The 20,817-nt window shown below is 38.3% G+C and overlaps 1 protein-coding gene across 1 annotated transcript in view; it reads right to left on the bottom strand.

Moving 5' to 3' along the window:
- The window catches only part of LOC121477734 (SLX4 interacting protein), a 179,973-nt gene that overhangs the window by 153,955 nt on the left and 5,201 nt on the right, over positions 1–20,817 (bottom strand). The window contains 1 exon segment of the mRNA XM_041732247.1: positions 9,966–10,021. Coding sequence (XP_041588181.1) covers positions 9,966–9,992 — 27 coding nt within the window. The 5' untranslated portion in view covers positions 9,993–10,021.

Here is a 20,817-nt window from a genome sequence, read left to right as displayed (position 1 = left end):
ACAAGCCTGGGACACATGAGGGTAGCATTATGGACATTCAAAGCAAAAGGTAGTTTAACAGAAAACTATGACACACTGAATTCTTCATCTGAGGTCTTAGGGATCAATTTAGGCAGACATTTAATAGAGGCAGGTGGAAAGTTGAAATTGAAAAGAGGATGAGAAGCCAGGGCTGTATTTAAGCACTTACTAATTATCCAAAAAAAAAAAAAAAAAAAAAGAATACATGAGCTTATATGTACAAGAAGAGACTGGGAAAAGAAAGCCCAGAAACTGGGTGTCTGGCCAGAAAGACAGAGAACGCTTGGAAAAGGAAGTTTCATTTCAAATCCAACAAGAACTCTGTTTCAAAGTCATCAACACTCAGAGCAAATGCCCTATGAGTGAGAAAGAACCTCAGAGCTTTAAACCTGAGGCAGAATTAACTCGGTGACTATGGTGAATTTGGTGAATTTTATTTCGAGTCTATCAAGTAATCAGGACACACTGAGTTGACTAGTTTCCAGCATGGCCAGTGTAACAGAACAGATAACATGCAACAGGGGACAAAGAGCAGCGTACTTTAGTTGGAGCCTGTCATCCACCACTATGCAGACTCTTATTGGCTCTGTCTTGAAAACTTAAAAGCTCTCCCCAGGAAGACAAAATTAAGAAGGAACTGGAAGATGAGAAGAGTTTAAGTACCCGGAGAAGAAATACAGAGACACTTCTTTTTTACCCTGATAAAAAGACAAAGACAAATGCCTTTGTAAAAACATTCCCAGGGATAAGGGTTGCACTCCTCATTCAAATTCATTTCTAATAAAGAATGCAACCATTTAAAATTTCTGTAATTTGTTAGGACAGTTTAGTTTTATTCTTTCTTAAAATTTAGTAGAAAATCATTACCTAGAATTCAACTGGTATGAAAATATTTGTATAAATCTTTTTTTTTTCCAAAGTAATACATAAAGTCAATGCATCAGTTTTCAAATGAGTAGTGATGACAGGGTCCGTACCACATTCCCCTTTAGGTAGACTAAAAAACCTAGGACACAGAATTGAAGTGGTTCACTGAGGCAAGCCAGCAAGACAAAAGCCCATTTGCTATTCAACTTTCTCTTTCTCTAGAAGTTCAAAGCGCTGCTCTTCACTTTTACTACAAAGGGGAAATTACTGTCACTTCTTGGACATATTTCTTTTTGTGGTTGTTCTAAGAAATGTAGAGACTAAGGTTAACTTAAATTCAGAACAGTACATAAAACTAGAATAGCTACAAAAGAGAGAAAGAAAAATATAGATAGTAAAGATGCAGGGAAATAATTTTTTTAAAAAAGTTAAATCTCTCCTGCCCTTCTAACATTAATAAAACCTTAAACCTGTTACTTTAGATTCAGAAAATAACTCAGTCTTCCTATCCCAAAATTCCAGCTCCCCACTGTTCCCAGAATAAAAAGTGGACAAATACTCAAAAAAAAAAAAAAAAAAGTGGACAAATATCAACAGCAAAAGTAATATCTTTAAGTCTCCTGGAGTGGGTGGGAAGGAGGAGGGGGTCATTACAAATTCTCTGTGAAAGAAGACAAAGCCAGATCCACATTCCAGGGAAATCTGTCTGGTCCGAGTTTTTCCTTAAATACAGATTGGCCTGTCACTAAGCCAGGCTCTGTAATCTTCCCAGGCTGCCACTGCTAGGGAAGCCAGGAATCCCTTCTAATTAATCAAGCCCTCCCAACAAAAATTTTCCCACCCACAATAAAGTAGATTGGGGGGAGGGAAAACAGCAGAGCAGGCTTTGTAGCCAAAAGAATTCTAGACTTTGGTATAATACCTAACTAATCCAAGAAAACAGATGCAGGAAGCAGAGGAAATGATCTACAAACAGAGACAATGAGGTAGGAACCTTTCAAAGTACTGCTTTGCTGGAACCTGAGCTGAAAATTTTAAATCCTAAGATGTAATTATTATCAGGAATGAGACCTAGCAACATTACATACTTTTAAAAGGACCTTTACAGCAGAGGATGGACCCAAACGTTTCAGAGGCAAACACCATATATACTGATTTGACACTTTGGGCCCTAATTTATTATTCAAATTTATTTTTTTCTTACTAAAACTATGTGATTTCATGGATAAAAGTCCATAATTAACACAGTTGATGTCCATGGCTATTTCTTGTTTCCACTTGGAAAAGAAACGGCCTCATCTTGGCCTTGCTAATTTACTCACCCTTGCAGCCAGTTTAATCCAAGGTAACTTCATTGAAAGCTTACTCTAACAAGGGGTAAGGAGGCAGGAGCACAGAAGGATGCATAGATTTATATCCATGGTGTCCAATATAGCCGCTACTAGCCACGTGTGCTTCCTGAACACTTGAATTGTGGCTAGTAGGAATGGAGATGTGCTTTAAGAAATTAATTTATTCACCTAAACCAAGATTTACTGATATAGACAGATATTTCAGATTTGTAGACAATGAGATCTTTGTTACAACTATTCGACTCTGCCAGTATAGCATAAACGCAGCCAGAGACGATATATAAACAAATGGGAGCGGCTGCATTCCAATAAAACTTTATTTACAAAAGAAACTGGCTAGTTTGTGGGATATAATTTGCTAACCCCTAACTCCTGATTTTGGAAATTCTAAGATACGGGGGTAGATGCAGACCTAGAATTGAGATCACTAAGGTGCCCTGGGGACACACAGGTCAGCTGTCACCACAACACCTGAGAAAAGAGTCATAGAAGTATAGTACTTAATCTCCCCACCACAAGCTGTAGTAACCCAGATGTCAAAAGACCCTGAAAACTGTGGTTCCAAGGACTCTGTCATCTCATTCACTGCTGCCATTTCCTGGAATTCTGGCCTAGGATACAATTATAAGAAAAAGTTTAAGGACAAGGACACAGCAGTTAAAAAAAGAAAAAGAAAGTTCTCTTACATGCAGGAACGTCAGAAGGCTTTTCATCATTTGAAGGATAAGGGGTTTGCGTGGATAACTAATACCATTCCAGAGAAAGTCTCAGAATAAACAACTGAGATGCAAGTGGCAAACTATTTGGTTTTCTATTACTTTAGGAACCATGCTCTATCCAAGTATTTTTCAACCCAGAGAGCCAGAAGTACATGCATCTATGTGAAAATTTGCTAAGGTTAATTTCTTTTGAACTTCACTTACTCATTTAATTACTGATTACAGTGATATATATACACTGATTAAAATGCTTTATCAAAAACAGGCCTCCTCTGCCCTATCCTGTCACCACCCTCCCCAGCTCTCACCAGGAGCAACCACAATGAAATTTCAGCTATTTGATATGGTATTTACTAGCATGTTTCTAAATACTATGTGATTTTAACAATTTCTTATTATTCCAGTTTCACATACTTTCTACTGAACATGAGGACAATGTTTACAACCCACTACCCACACATCTCCTTCCCTAGTCTCCCAAAATCTGGAGTTCACAACATATGAAATGTACCCTCCATTCAAAGCTGAGCCATGTAGTGTACCTTGCTTACCTTCCAATCTTGCACAGAAAGAAAGAGTAGTTTCATTTTTTTTTGCTTAGTTTCCCATATTCTTATCACTCCATCATTCCTTTCTGACACACTTTCTGACAGACCTAAAAAAAATCTCTCTACCTTCAAATATGTGAGGTATTTCATCCTTTCATTTCTTGTGCGACATCTTCCATGGAACCCTACGTCCCATGTCATTTCGACTGGTTGCTTTCTAGGCAGGACACACTGCTGATCACATGGGATTTACTCAGGCACTCACCTGCAAGATTCCCTATTTTCTGGACCCTAAAATTCACTCCTTCTCTGTTTACTCCCTCATTTTGGAAAACCACATTCTTCCTAAAATAGGGTACATTAGAAGGAAATTTTTTTAGACTTTGCATCTCTGAGAATGTCTCTGTTCTGCCTTACCTGTCAGAATGGGTAAAATCAAAAACACAAGAAACAAGCATTGGCAAGAACGTGAAGAAGAAAGAAACCTTGTACTCTGCTGGTGAGAATGCAGTCAGTACAAGAACTGTGGAAAACAGTATGGAAGTTCCTCAAGAAATTAAAAATAGAATTACCAGATGATCCAGTAATTCCATTACTGGGTATTTACCCCAAAAATACAAAAACACTATTAGTAAATATTAGGTTACTAATTAACTAGTAAAAAAAATAGATTTCTACAATAAAATTAACAAACCTAATCTAAATGACATATATACTTCAATGTACCTGACAACATCACATTTTTCAAGTGCTTATGGAACATTTTTCAAAATAAAAGAATTATGCCAAACAACAAAATGATCAGAAACTTCCCAAATACTTAGAAACAATAAAATATACATTTCAATAACCCAGTGATCAAAAATGACATCACAAAAAAAATGACATCACAGGGGCACCTGGGTGGCTCAGTTAAGAGTCTAACTCTAGGTTTTGGCTAAGGTCATGATCTCAGGGTCATGAGATCAACCCCTGCATCTGCCTCCATGCTGGGCAGGGAGCCTGCTTAGGATTTCCCCCATCTCCACTTTTGCTCTTGTGCTCAATCTCTCTCTCTCTCCCCACCCCACACTCAAAGAAGAGGAAAAAAAATTAAATCACAGCAAGAATTAGAAAATGTTTATTTGAAAAACAAAATCTCTAGCAAATCCAAATAAACAAAAATAACAAAAACTGCACCTCATAAAAAGAGAGGGATAAAATGAAAGCAGTAAACAGTTGTAGAGAAAAGTTTATGGCTTTAAATGTATGTATCAGAAAAGAAGAAAGGCTCAAATTCCATGATTTAAGCTTCCACCTTAAACTGGACAGAGAAGAGTAAATCTGTTTAAAGAACATGTAAGGGAGAAAATCATAAAGAAATCCGTAAGAGAGAAAACAAGCACGTGATGTGATCAGCATGGGGTATTATATACTGTATGTTGGCAAACCAAATTTAAATTAAAGAAAACAGGGATCCCTGGGTGGCTCAACGGTTTAGTGCTTGCCTTCCACCGAGGGCGTGATCCTGGGGTTCAGGGGTCAAGTCCTGCATCAGGCTCCCTGCAGGGAGCCTGCTTTTCCCTCTGCCTGCTTCTCTGCCCCTCTCTCTCTCTGTCTCTCATGAATAAATAAATAAAATATTTTTAAAAAATTATAGAAAACTAATTAAAAAAAAAAAAAAACAAGTACACTACAGGAAAAAAAAAAATCAAAGCCAAAAGATGGTTTTCTTGTCTGGAAAGACTGATAAATAAACAAAACCCCAAAAGTATTAATAACTGCTCCTTTGGAAATGCAAATCAAAACCCTATCACCTCGCCCCCTACTAGAATGGCTATCAAAAAGACAAGAGATAAGGAATGCTGGGAAGGATGTGGAGAAAGGGAAACCTTGGCTGGTACCCGATTGGTGGGAATGTAAACTAGTGTAGCCATTATGGAAAACAGTACACAACTTCCTCAAAAAATTAAAAATTGAACTACCATGTGATTTAACCATTCCATTTCTGGGTATATATATCCAAAGAATATGAAATCACTATCTCAAAGAGATATCTGCAACCCATGTTCGTTGCACCATTATTCACAATAGGCAAGAGAGAGAAACAACCGAAGTGTCCATCAGTGGATGAATGAATAAAGAAGATGTAGCATAAATACACAATGGAATGTTAACCAATTAAAAAAAAAAAAAGGAAATCCTGCTGCTGTGACAAATGGATAGACTTTGAGAATATAATACACTCTTATAAGTGAAATAAGTCAGAGAAAGACAAATACTGTACGATCTCACTTATATATGGAATCTAAAAACATCAAACTCATAGAAACAAAATAGAATGGTGGGGAGCTAAGTGGTGGGGAAAACAGAAAGATGTTGGTGGAAGATGAGTAAGTCCTGGGGATCTAATGTGACTTACAGTTATCAATACTGTTTTGTATCCTAGAAAGGTGTAAGAGTGGAGCTTTAATGTTCACACCACAAGAACAACAAAATGGCAATTATGTGACTGACGTGTTAAGTAACCTTACCATGGTAAACATTTCACCACTTATGTTTACTAAATCACTGCATTGTGCACCTTAACCTTACAGAATGTTGTATATCAATCATATCTCAGTACCTTGTTGGTGGGCGGGGGTGGTGGTGGTGGTAAGATCACCCCTTTGGAAGGTTTGAACCAGTCAGGATAGTGGAGAGCTGGGATCCTAATGCCCTAAAGGATAGAAGAGAAAGGAGAGTTCCAAAGGAACTCATTCCAGTTCAGCCCAGAGCTGTGAAGAACTTCGACTTCAGTTCTTTGTACAATGTTCAACACCTATGTACGTATGGGATTTGTAGCTATCCTCATGCAATACTCTGATTTATACAGTAAGTCTGTCCATAATTTCTTGGAGCAGGAACTATTCCATAGTTTTCCCTTCATTCTCCTGATAAACTGTGACCTTCATGAAAATGCAACTAAAAAAAATCAATGCTTGTGGACCAAGGGAAGCAACTTGGAAGCTTGCCATCCATCCAGGGCTTCAGCGGGAAGGAAGAGAAGGGAGAACAGTAAGGCAAATACTGGAAAATACTAAAAACACCAACCTTGTGCCCGACTCTGTTGTGGGTTGCAAAGCTGTACTACCCACAAGGTGGTGGAATCCCAAGCCATGACATTAATATGAAGCCTGGTCCAAAACCACTGAAATGTCAATGGCTCCAGCAGAAGTAAACGTGAAACTGCTCAACTGCACTACAGGGCTCAGAAGTCCTGATGCGCACACGTGCACGTATGCACATGTATGCAAGCACACATGCACATGCATAGGATGTGACTGAAAATGAGCACACAATTAAAAATTACACACATTGTGGAGCATGGGTGGCTCAAGTGGTTAAGCATCTGCCTTTGGCTCAAGTCATGATCCCGAAGTCCTGGAATCGAGCCTGTTCTGCAGAAGGCCTGCTTCTCCCTCTCCCTCTGCCTGCTGCTCCCCCACTTGTGTTTTCTTTCTCTCTCTCTCTCTCTCTCTCTAATGAATGAAGTCTTTAAAAAAAAATGTTCCACACATGAACAATCCAGCAATTTAATCACCAATTTATTGCACACTTAGTAAATAATAATGGAAATAACAGAACAACCTATAAGTGACTATGAAATAAACTGCTTTAAAATTATAAAGATAAAAGGATATGGGAACATTTAAAAATAAGACAAGTATATTTAAAAAAGAACTGATAGAAAAAAATTAAAATAAATAAAAAAGAACTGATAGAATATGAATTTTAAAAGCAAGTTCTCAACTGAAAAATATAGTCACTAAAAATAAAGTCAAAGAGTAGATTAAATACAGATTAAACAGCAAACTAAATACAGATGAGAAGATTTTAATCAACTGGAAGAGGTCTAATAAAAATCACTGTGAATGCAGCATAGAGACATTAAGAGAAATAAGAAAAGGCAAATGGCCAAGCAGTACTCATACAAATCTCCTGGAACAGCATTTGTCAGAAAAGGCACATGATGAGCATCAGTAGCAGGTGTGTAGGTCCCCATGACACTCATGGCCAATACACCCAATCTGGCAGGACAGGATGTCAGACATTCAGAATGGAATCCCAATGCTTGGGTGGTGGAGCTTTTGAGGCTGCATGATTAGCGAAGCACCAGCCCCTTGCCCGTGTGCGATCAGATGTACAGATATAATCACAACATGATGCATACAATCTTCTATATAATGTGTCAGAATGCTGTCTGTATCCCTAACTTGCTAGTTTGAGACTCATGGCTGGAATAATTCCCCTGTCTGGCATGACCTAGGAGCTAAGTTCCAGGCCTTGCTAGGGTAGCTGAGATGGGACAATATGGTGGCAGAACCCGCCTCATCATTGTGTATGGCTTAGAAATCAAGAGACTCATCTCTGGTATAATTAGGCACCTGAGGTCCAAAATCAGTGGTTGACCAGAACTATCTGACCTACTGGGCCACTGACAGTTTTGGCAGAGCTTTGCACGAAGACAGCCCACACGGACTCTGTCTTGGACAAGTTAATATCACCCTCGAAGCACATAAGAAATTATTGTGAGACTACCCAGAAAACTTAGTATAAGCGTGCCAGAGGGACGCCTGGGTGGCTCAGTGGTTGAGCGTCCTCCTTCGGGTCAGGGCATGATATCGGTCCGGGGATCAAGTCCCATATCAGGCTCCCTGCAAGGAGCCTGCTTCTCCTTCTGCATAGGGTCTCTGCCTCTCTCTGTGTCTTTCATGAATGAATGAATGAATGAATGAATGGATGAAAGTTCCAGAAGAGAGAGAATAAAGAGTAGTATCTGAAGAGAAAATGGTTGAAACTTTCCAAAACTGTTAAAAAAAAAAAAAAAAAAAAGATGTGAATCTTTAAAATAAAGATGCAAACTGCATCCCAAGCCAGATAAAACAAAAACAGGCCTATGGCTTGAGGCTTCATAGTGAAAATTGTAAAACATCAAAGACAAAAACAAAATAAAAGTTTATAACCCAGATAACTATGAAAGAAATCACAATGAGACAGGCAACAGACCTCTTGTGGTTACTATTCTCCACAGATGCATCCCCACAAATCTTTGCTTCCCTGTGAGCACATGCTGCTTCTCACATCAAAAGCTGTAGCTGCCCTTAGGCTGGGCCCTTTGAGTGCTCTGACCAATAGAGTACAGTATAAGTGTCACCTGAGACTTCAGAGCCCAGGTCTTCAAAGAACTGGCAAATTATCTTCTCTCTTCTAGCAACTCTTGCTCTGGACACCATCCCTCAAACAAAGACACCAAGCATGGAGAAGCCCAAGCCACAGAGAGTAGCCAGGTGAATGAGAACTGACAGGCAACAATTAACAGCCCCAGGTAAGGTCCCAACCACAGCCAGTAACAAGTGACAGCTATGTGAGCATGTCATCATTGATGTTCCAGCTGAACTGGGTTCCCCAGTTGCAGCCCCAGCCACCATCAAAAAGAGAAAGAGATGACCCAAATGATACCAGGCAACCTACATAATCACAAGAGAATAAAATGGCTTGTATTTTAAGCTACTAATTTTTAAGGTGGTTTTAAACATCAATAACTACAAAGTTTCTCGGTTGCAATAACAGATTGCAGAAGACAATGGAAAAATATCTTCCAAGTGCCAAGGAAAAAATAATGCTCAACCTAGGTTTCTATGATCAACTTTCTAGAGTTAAGACAAAAATACATTTTTTAGAAAGACAAATGATGAAAGTTCACCACTTATAATCTCTCATAAGAAATATGATAGAACATGGGGACACAAGAGATAATTTGTAAGCAATGAAATTTATATATCCATTGTAAATCTAATAACCCGTGACTTGGTAAAAATAACTACAATATTAATTAGTATCTGATCTGGTTAACAACTGTAATTTGTCTGTTTTGGTGTTCTGAATGTATTTAATATAATACTAGCACAGAAAAAATGTCAACAGCCAGCATCAGTGAAGGTATCTTAGAGACCTCATACTATTTATAAATTCTTCCCCTCTCAGTTCCCACCACCCCTCACATCTGAGAAGGTCTCAGCCCCAGCCATCAAGGGATAGAGGAGGGATACTTAAAAAAGAAAAACAAAAGAGGACCAACAGACAAGAGACCTCTCTCCTGACATTCACCCACCTGTGGCATTTGCTGCCTACATCATTTTTATCTGCTTTTTCATAATCAAAAATCATGTCACAGACACATATATGTGAATACAATTTTTAACATTAAGCACCAAGTTATGACCAAAGGCATCTTACAGAAGACCTGAAGCAAGAAATTCCCATAACCATATGAAGTATTTCTTTTCTCCCCATCTCATTCTTAACATGCAAATCTTCAATCACCTAATTTTAAGAATAGAAGGCAAGTTCAGAACATCAGCTGTCAGTGAACACAGAACTCAGTTATATTAGAAAATGATTAACCATTTTAAAGAAGACTATTAAGCACTACTTACTTTAACAGCAAATTTCTTTGACGCCATGGATTATTGATTCCAGAGTAATTACAGACCTTTAATACAAGAAAAAAAGTTATAATCAAGTGTATCAAAATCTCTATTTGAATCATATATAGGAGAAAGTTTGGCTGAATAATCATGTAACAGTAAGTATTTGCAAGATAAACATCCACTTTTAACTGGTCTTAAAAATATATTGGGGGCCCTGGGTGGCTCAGTCAGTAAAGCATTTGACTCTTGATTTCAGCTCAGGTCTTGACCTCAGGGCAATGAGCTCATGCCCCACATTGGGCTGCAGAGTGGGAATGGAGCCTACTTTAAAATACATATATGCATACATATTTTTACATATAAGCATAATATTCAATCAATAACTTAAAAACCAACAACGGAAAGCACAGGCTCAGGTGCATTCGACCAGATGTTTAAAGAATGAACACCACTGGGGCACCTGGGTGGTTCAGTCAGTTAAGTGTCTGACTCTTGACTTTGGCTCAGGTCATGATCTCAGGGTTGTGAGATACAGCCCTTCATTGAGTTCCATGCTAAGCATGGAACCTGCTAAGATTCTCATTCTCCTTCTCTCTCTCTGCCCCTCCCCTCACAAAAAATCATAAGAAACAATACATTTATAGTACTGTATTATTGGGGAAAAAAACCAGTGATAATAATAATAATGATACCTCATATATAAGTAGGCCCACACAGTTCAAACCCTTTACTGTGCTCAGCCAGGCCAACTGTCCTCTCTCACCCTTGTGTAGAGAATTATCTTTTGAAGAGAGTAAGACAGAGGATCTCTGGTATGGAAAGCACCAGGCACAGCACAAAGTAGGGGATACCCTACTGAAAAAAGAGAAAATTAAGGGAACATTAACAAACTGCTTGATATGTATGTTCCCCAACCTGTATGTCCCTTAAGATGGTTAATTTTATGTGTCAACTTATCTGAGCTAAGGGATGCCCAGATAAATAATAAGATATTATTTCTGGGTATATCTGTGAGGGTGTTTCTGGAAGGAATCAGTATTTACACTGATGCACTCAGTAAAGTGGATGGCCCTCTCTGATGTGGGTAGTTATCATTGAATCCACTGAGGGCCCAAATAGAACAAAAAGGTACAAGAAGGATGAATTTACTATCTATGAGTTGGGATACTGCTGTCCTCAGATTTAAGCACTCCTGGTTCGCAGGCCTTTGGACTGAGAATGAATTACACATGGGCTTTCCTCGTTCTCCAGCTGGCAGACAGCAGATGGTGGGACTTCTCAGTCTCTATAACTGCAAGAGCCAATTCCTATAATACTTATACTCCTTCTATTAGTTCTGCATCTCTGGAGAACCTTAACTAATACACCCCTCTACCCTGCCTAGCTTCTCCAAATAGGAGACTAAAACCGTTCAGGGAACTGGACTTAACCTAAAGGTATGATCAATAAGTAGTAACACCAGGGATTCCCCAAGGAAACAGCCTAGACAGATGGCTCCAAAGTGAAGCCCACACCCACAAGCCCCACATCTGCATGCAGAACTGACTTCCATCTTTTTAATATTCCACTCTCAAATAAAAGGAAACAAGTAGGAATCACCTGTTGTCTAAGGAAAGACTGCCGTGAAAGAACACAAAACAAACAAGAAAAAAAATACTTGGCCAAAAGTATTGGACTATGCATGGAGAAAGAAACCATTTTCTAAAAACTATCATTAATATCAGGGAGATAGGAGACATTGCAACCATAAAGCAATAAATATAATAACAAAAAAAATAAGAAACTTTCAGAAAATAACAAATTAAAATGATAGCTGCAATAAAATACTTAATAGAAGTGCTAGAGGACCAAGTTCAGTAAGTCATTCAGAAACTTCAGCAAAAATAAAAAAGATGAAAAATAAGAGAGAATAAATTAAAAATTAAAGGACCAGTACAGGAGGACTCATATATGAAAGATAGGATGGAAACATCTCATATTAGGGCACATATCACAGTAAAACATCAGGCACTGGAGATCTAAAAAAAAAAAAAAACAAAACAAAACTTTCCAAAAGGAGTAGGAGGTAAGTTAAAAGGAGTGGTAAGTGAATGTTTGGCTCCAAACAGCTCAAATCAACTCTGGAGACTAAAAGACAATAGAGAAATGTCTTCAAAATTCTAAATAAAATTGTCTCCAAACTCCAATTTCATTTAAACATGAGGGGGAAGGGACATTTTTAGATATATGCAAGGGGTCTTAAAAATTTTAAGTCCCATGCATCCTTTTTCAGGAAGCTACTAAAGATATGTTTCGCCAAAATGAGGAAATTAATCAAAAAAGAGGAAGATACAGGAAACAGGAAGGCCACAATAGGCAAAAGGCAGAGGAAATCCTAGAATTTGGTGAAAGCAGGTCCCTGAATGAGATCACGGCTAGACCAGGAGAGAACCATGGGTGCAGTTTACAAGTCTCCAGGAGATGCATCTTCAAAAGCATCTGCAAGCATGCAAAATCAGAAAATGGTGGAGAATATGAGATTGAATTAGAGCAGGAACATGGAAAGCTAGGCAACTGAAGAATAACAAGACAATATTAATCCTAGGATAAACAAAAACTTTGCAGAAAATAAAAAGAGTAGTTCATACACAGCTCACTTACAGCTAGCATATGTAGTCATGATAACAAACACTGAATCTTGACCTAAGCAATGTTATGTTTACAGTAATATTATGAGGATGGGGAATATGTGTGTATGTGCATATTATACAGCAGGGGCATAGGAGCTAAACTGAGCCAGAGCTCCCATTAATAATAAGCAGACGTTTCAGAGGCAGAGCCTAGGGCAGCCCGGGTGGCTCAGTTGTTTAGCGCCACCTTCAGCCCAGGGTGTGATCCTGGAGACCAGGATCAAGTCCCACGTTGGGCTCCCTGTATGGAGCCTGCTTCTCCCTCTGCCTGTGTCTCTGCCTCTCTCTCTCTCTCTCTCTGTCTCTCATGAATAAATAAATAAAATCTTAAAAAAAAAAAAAGGCAGAGCCTAAATAAAATCAATATAAAACAGTTACAACTTCCACCACAACAGGAAAAATTTAAGCAGAAATTCAGCAAGTAATTTAGTGATATGGACCTAATCATTAAGTGCTAAATTTGGCTCCAACACGAAGAGCAAGTTGAAGAGAGTTGTTCTGGAGAAAGGAATGAAGTGAAAAGGATGCCATAATTCACAAGCTGTATACATGGAAATATTCATCTGTTTCTTTTTTTTAAAAATAAATTTTATTTATTCATGAGAGGCACACAGAGAGAGAGGCAGAGACACAGGCAGAGGGAGAAGCAGGCTCCATGCAGGGAGCCTGACATGGGACTTGATCCCAGGTCTCCAGGATCATGCCCTGGGCTGAAGGCGGCGCTAAACCACTGAGCTACCAGGGCTGCCCTCACCTGTTTCAATTGTGTGCACAGGTACATAGAGCAACACTGTACAACAGAAATAGAATGCAAGCCACAGATATACTTTTCAATTTTCTTGCAGTTGCAGTTAATAAAAAAGTAAACAGAAATAGAGAAAATTAATTTTAATAATATTTTAATTTAACCTAATAAATCCAACACCTTAGTATTTCAGCATGTAATCACTATAAAAATACTTACATTCTTAGTGTTTGAACTTAGGCTTTGAAGTCAGCTGTGTATTTTGTTTCCGGCACATCTTAATTTGGATTGGCCACATGTCAAGTGTTTGACACCAGTGATCAGTGGCTACCATAATGGACAGTGCAATCTGAGAGTATCTGGTTTCATTACCAAAAAAAACCACTTATTTTTGTGTCCCAGATCACAAATTTAAAAAATAGGGAAATATCTCACTCAAAATTATCAAAAGGATTAAATAAAATGATATATGAAAACCCCTGATGCAATCATTTATAAACACTAGGCACTTGAGCAGTGTTAACAATTGGTCGGTGGTGATTTAAAATCTGGTAATTTTTTTTTCAAAATGTGATAACCTTTGATTCTACTTTAAGACCTTATTTATTTTATTTTTAAGATTTTATTTATTTATTCATGAAAGACACAGAGAGACAGAGACACAGGCAGAGGAAGAAGCAGGCTCCTCTCAGGGAGCAGGATGTGGGACTGGATCCTGGGACCCTGGGAGCCCAAGTCAGATGCCCAACCACTGAGCCACCCAGGCATGCCAGATTTTATTTTGAAAGAGAGACATAGAGAGCATGGGGTGGGGCAGACAGAGAGGGACAAGCAGACTCCCTGCTGAGCACTGAGCCCAATTGAGGCTTAATTAATTTCACAACCCTTGAAATCATGACCCAAGCCAAAGTCAGACACTTAACCAACTGTGCCACCCACAGTTGGTTCTATTCTTTTAGGCAAAGATATCTTTATCCAAACCCCAAATCACTTTAATTATTCATTTCTATTCTCTAAATGATCTAGTGCAAATGATTTAGAGAAATTCTGAAGAACATTCACCTAGTAACCTCATTTAGAAATAGGTGTAAATGGAAAAAAATAAGTTCCTAGAGAATCAGGAACACGTGTTTGGAAACAACATTTATAAAGGTTGTCCTGCAAACTTTAAGTAGATCTCTCTGTTATTTGAGCCTGATAAACACAAAATCAGTCCCCTTAAATATACTAAATTAGGTTTGAAAAACTTCTGCCAAGAATTTAGGGAATCCCTCCACTGGAGGGTGCTTAAATTTTTCAGCTGACAGAGAAAAGGGAAAGAACATTTTGTCAGCAAGTACCCAACCAAACTGAAGCTTAATTGTACACTGGTTTTCCCATATGTCCTTCCTTTCCTGAAGGACAGGTGGACCACACCAAAGGCTGCAGCAAGGCTTTCAAGCCGTATCTGTTAGATTATAGCCCATGTTCTGTGAAGGTTACATTTTTTCAACTCACGATAAGGTTCCAGTATTCTTTTTTTAAATAGTCTTTTTTTTTTTTTTTGCTTTTATCAGTAAAGAATAGCTGCATTTTTAAAGGACTGGATTCTTCAAAAAGTATCATCAGGGCAGCCCCGGTGGTGCAGCGGTTTAGCGCCGCCTGCAGCCTAGGGCGTGATCCTGGAGACCCTGGATCGAGTCCCACGTCAGGCTCTCTGCATGGTGCCTGCTTCTCCCCCTGCCTGTGTCTCTGCTTCTGTGTGTGTGTCTCTATGAATTAAAAAAAAAAAAAAAAAAACTTTAATAAAAAAAAGTGTCATCAAAGCCCAATCTCAAAAGTATGATCTGTAAGAATGTAGGACTGAACAGTATATATTTTTATATAAAATAATATGGTCCATTAATGTAAAATTAGGTCACTTGGGGAAAAGGAATTACATTATATATTTTGTACATATATTTTTTCTTAATTCCCTTCACCTATTTCATATTTTTACATTTTGCTTATTTTTAATCTGTTTTTTAGTATCATGTGGCATTCTGCCTCTCAATGTATATAATTTCTTCATTTGTTTCCACAATATTTGAAGGCTCAACAAGTCACAACTTCAGAGCTAACTTTAGAGTCACAACCTCACAAACTATCTACTCTCAGCTCTGCCATCTATTCCTCTAAAGAGTATACTTGTAAGACCAGGCCAGGGTCTCACAGCTGAGGGTCAAGGGTGAGAGAAGAGTCCTGTCAACTCGGCGAAGGGTAAACGAAAACCATCTGTCAACTGCAGAACTGCCAAGGTCGATTGTTAACTGGAGTATCAAGGTATGTGTACCCTCTCTCCTTCAAATCCCCCTTCCTCCCCCACCCCACATTCCCACCAAGACGGTACAAGATCCCAACAGAGTAAGACTTCAAATACAGCTACATGAGTGGCGTTTCTCTCTTACCAATGAAGAGGAAGGAAGTCTACAGCTAAGGAAATGTAATCTGCATTAATTTAACTATTGTGCTATGTGACTGCATACATCTTCATAAAAAAAAAAAATAAAGTCCACCAACATAAAGCCCAAAACACACCTGGATAGCCAATGCATAGACCCTGAGCCTGCAAATCTGCTAAAGTCATTTTAGATAAGGAAGACACAATTTTTTTTTTTTTTTTTGCTTCATTACACCATTAGGGACAAGTGCTGGAAATGAACTTAATAGTGAAATAGTGAATTCCAATAGTAGGCACTATTACCTACCCTGGTAAGAACAGGTTCTCAAAGGTGAACCGAACCCTCAAGAGTACTGCTTTGACACTAGAGGGTACTTAAGAAATGTCTGTTGGATGAAGAAATATTCCAAATAGGAGTTGAGTCATTTATGCACCCAACCATTTTATTATGGAAATTTTCCAAAAAGTATATTGAATCTTTATGACTTTCATAAAAAAATGCCACATGGTGAATATTTGATATTCAGAAGAAAGTTACCACCTCTTAGGGCACTGGGCAATATACATATTAATGCCCCTCAACAGTGGAACCAGTGAGGTTTTTGCCAGCTCTCCTAGGCTATCCTTGAGCTGTCACAGCGCCTGTCTCCCAAGGCTCCCTCTCCCCTCTAGGTTCTGCAACTTAATCAGATAAGGCTAAAATCCTAAGGGACCAAGTTTGTTGGGATAATGGGGTATTTTCCTAGCCTCTGTTATATGGATTTGCATGGACTTCAGTGTGAAAGAAATAAAATGGCTGTTACCTTAACTTTATGTATGTAAAAATGTAAAATGTAAAAAAAAAAAAACAAAAAAAAAAACCAGAACCTCTCGAGAACGTTCTCAAGAACTCAAAGTAAAGGGGAAGTTTTTTTAGTTGAATACAAAAAAAGTGCAAACCATAAAGAAAAAAGAATGGTGGATCTGGCCATATTAAAATTAAAACTTCCCTACAGACTAGATGAAAATACTTGTAATTCATATATCCATCAAAAGTTTTAGAACTAGAAGTTACAAAGAACTCCCAAAATCACCAATAAAAAAACACAATCCAGTTAGAAAATGGACAAAAGACATAAACAGATATCTCATCTAAGAGGATATACAGATGGTAAATAAGCACATGAAAAGATGCTCAACATCATTGGCTAGCAGAGAAATGCAAATAAAACCCCAATGAGACATCACTACATACCTACCAGAATGGCAAATTAAAAATAGCAGTAACACCAAATGTTGATGAGGATGCAAATAAAATGGATCTCTCCTACACTGCCTGTGGGATCATAAAAGTGGTATAGACACAATGGACGAGAGACAGATTTCTTATAAAACTAAATATGCATTTACTATATGACTCGAAACTTTCACTCATGGGAATTTATCCCAGAGAAATGAAAACCTAGGCTCACAGAAAAATCTGTATGCAAATGTTCACAGCAAACTTTATACATAATAGCCCCAAACTGGAAACAACCCAAATGTCCTCCAAAGGGTGAGTGATTAAACAGATGATGGTATATCCATACCACAGAGTATTAGCAAAAAAAGGAATGAACTGTTGATACAGGTAACAACTTGAGTAGATCTTAAGAGAATTATGCTAAGTGAAAAAAAGACAATCTAAAAAGGTTATATAATGTAGAATTCCACTTATATAATATTCTTGAAATAACAAAATTATAGACATGAATAACAGATTAAAGTCTGCCACAGATTAAGGATGGAGGAGTAGTATGTGGCATTACTAAAGAGGTAGCAGGAAGGAGCCTATGGCAGTGTTGTTCCAAACCCTGATTATTGTTGGTACTGGTTACGTGAAATGGCACAGAACTAAATAAATACATGTAAACTGCTTAAATGTAATAATAAACTCTGCATATTGTACCAATGTCAATTCTCTGGCTTTAATATTGGCACTATAAGCATGCTATTATTACTGGGGTAACCTAGGGAAAGTTACAGAGGACTCCCCCTTTTTTGCCCACCTCCTGTGAATCTACGATTATTTCAAAATAAAAAGCTTACCAAAATTAAAACTTCTCTTCATCAATATACATCATAAGGAAATGGGGGGGGGGGCACCGACAAACTGGGAAAAGATATTTCCAAGACATATAACCAGCAAAGGATGACAATCCAAAATTAAACAATCCGATAGAAAAACAGGCCAAGGTGGTATCCAGAGCAAGGTACCCATCTCCTAGCAACGTCTGCAGGTCTGGCAAGGTGGTAGGGAGTAGAGGTAGAAGAGTTTCCCGATCCCTTCTATTACTCATGCCTTTACAACCACTGTGCAACAACCAATTATGACTCACCCTCTTATCTCCCCATTGGAGGGAGGGAGGTATGTCTCTCACTATTCTTTCTTAAAAGCTGAAAACCATGAACTTTAAATACAGAATGACCACTTATCAGCAAATCTGGGGAAAGCACACACTCTGCTCTCTTACTTCAAGCACACAACCCATCATCTGAGACAGAACAGATGACAGTCAAAGATGGATCCATCTGCCTCCCATGAGAAGGAAAAATCATTACTTGATGATGCCAGAAGTCCCAGACCCCAAAGAGCTGGTTATCCTGAAGGTCTCCACAACCAGAGGCTTTTAAAATACTTCCTGCTGGGACACCTGGGTGGCTCAATTAAGCTTCTGCCTTAAAAAAAAAAAAAAAAAAAAAAAAAAAAAAAGCTTCTGCCTTCAGCTCAGATCATGATCCTGGGGTCCTGGAATCAAACCTGGCATTGGGCTCCCTGCCCAGCAGGGAATCTGCTTCTCCCTCTTCCTCTTCCCTACCTCATATTCTCTCTTTCTCTCTCTCGCTTTCTCTCAAAAAAATAAAATCTTAAAAAATAAATAAAATACAACAAAAATAAAATAAATCCTGTTTCCATCTTTGCACTTCTCTATCCCCAAAGCCATCACTAGAGGTAACTGAGCAGGAGTACTCTATTCAGTATTATTGGCTAGGATCTCACACATTTCACAGACCCTCTATCCAAACCTCCATCTCACAGCTCAAGCAACTTCACAGCTTCATTGCCCCCACATAGCCACCGTGCATCCTTGAACATGCAGCTCTAGCTCTCACCACCTTCACCCACACAGCAGTCCTGGAGAATGATATCCTCTCGCTCTGAAGGGGACTTATCCTCGCAAACCCAACTCAGACACCATCTGCTCCTTAGAGGCCTCTTTAAGTCTCCAAAGTGAATCACTTTCTTCTCTGGGCCACATGGGCACCTCACACCACCACTACTCTCACACTTAGCTCAGCAAATTACATATAACTCTGGTCCTCAGTCTCTCTCTCCTTTGTCTGACCATAAGTGTCTTGAGGACAAGGTCCATCCCTATCTTCTTTGACACCTGGTGCAGGGCACAGGTGTGCATCCAAAGTTTGCTGACTTGAGCCTACTGATGTTACAAATAAGGGGCTCCAGGCTATTTTTATGTTTTTTAGACTTCTACTACCTATTTAATCTAATAAATCCCTACTGTCACCAAATCCCAAACTCCACACTAAGCTTTCCTAAAAAGAGGTCAAAGCACTTTGGACCTATTTCAATACATAAATAACACTTAAGTTGAATGTATCATGCAGCCTAAGTTGAACAAGTTGTAAAACACATAAATTTGTAAACAGAAGATCAAAGTGTTTCCTCTTGAAAATAATGGGCAACAGATCAGAGGTACTGTTGAAGTTTAGGCCATAAGTGTTAGTTTTTCACTGCATGATTTTTCTTGTTTTTAAAAAGTGGAGATTCTAACATTCATTTGAATGGAAAAGATATTATTGGCCTCTGTATTCATTCAATTTTAAATCTGGGAAAATCCTGAGGTTTTTCTAGACTTGCTTTACTGATCATTAAAAGGTAAATGTGCAAACACACACAAAAAGCAAGTATGCACCTTAAAAAACTACTTTCCTAGGCCTAAAGTTGCTTTCAAGGAGGAGCAACAAGGGGTGCCTTATTGAGCATCTGCCTTTGGCTCAGGCTGTGATCCTGGGGTCTTGGGATCAAGTCCCACATCGGGCCCCCCCACAGGGAGCCTGCTTCTCCCTCTCCCTATGTCTTTGCCTCTGTCTCTGTATCTCTTGTGAATAAATAAAATCTTTAAAAAAAGAAGAATCATCATCAACAAGCTCAGTGCCTGGGGTTTAAAGCATAATAACAAGTCTTGCTATCTATCAGAGCTTCTAGTTGAAGTCCAAGTTCAGTGGAATTTTTAGTTTATTGCCTGATTTTAAGAAGTTCAGGACAATCTCCAAGAAGATAAATTTTCCAAATATCTGAAAACATAATTTACATAAGAATCCTGAGAAGTTAGGGTATATTATAAATCTTACAAATAACATCTCATCGTCTATTCCGCATTCTCAAGCCCACTTTCTCTGGCCTGAAAACAAGCATTCTTTTCATAAAGAGGAGACTTTGATAGAGTATGACCCTACCAAAAATATGTGTGCATTAATGTCTTTTTCATAGAGACGGAAAGATCCTAAGATCCTTAGGAAAATTAGTTTTGGGAGGGAATGGAAGTAGATTAAACATTATCACATGATTGTCCTGTCATTTAAATACACAGCAGAGATAAACGCTAATAAAGAAAGTCAGTGACCTTCTAGATTATACTGTGGGAAAATCCAAGGCACTCTGAAGTTCACATTTGTCTTCTTTTTACATTTGCTGGCCTGTGTCATAAACCAAAGCAACTACTCCAGATTAAGAAGGCTAGAAATTAACTTTAGGTTTCTAATCTCTGGATTTCAAATTTTATCAAGAAAATTATTATACTTCCTTTTCTCATCTTAAAAAGGTTTTGCTAACTATAGGAGCAGAAACAGAAAAACAACAAAGGCCCTGGACACCTAAAGGAACAACTATAATTCAAGAGTAAGAAATAATTTCATTTGCTGCCCATTCAATCTACTTTTATCACAAAAAAAAAAAAAAATCACAAAAACACAAAAACCAAAAAA

This window comes from Vulpes lagopus, chromosome 18 (genome assembly GCF_018345385.1).
Source record: "Vulpes lagopus strain Blue_001 chromosome 18, ASM1834538v1, whole genome shotgun sequence".
Lineage (NCBI taxonomy): Eukaryota > Metazoa > Chordata > Mammalia > Carnivora > Canidae > Vulpes > Vulpes lagopus.
This window is presented reverse-complemented; position numbering and strand designations above follow the sequence as displayed.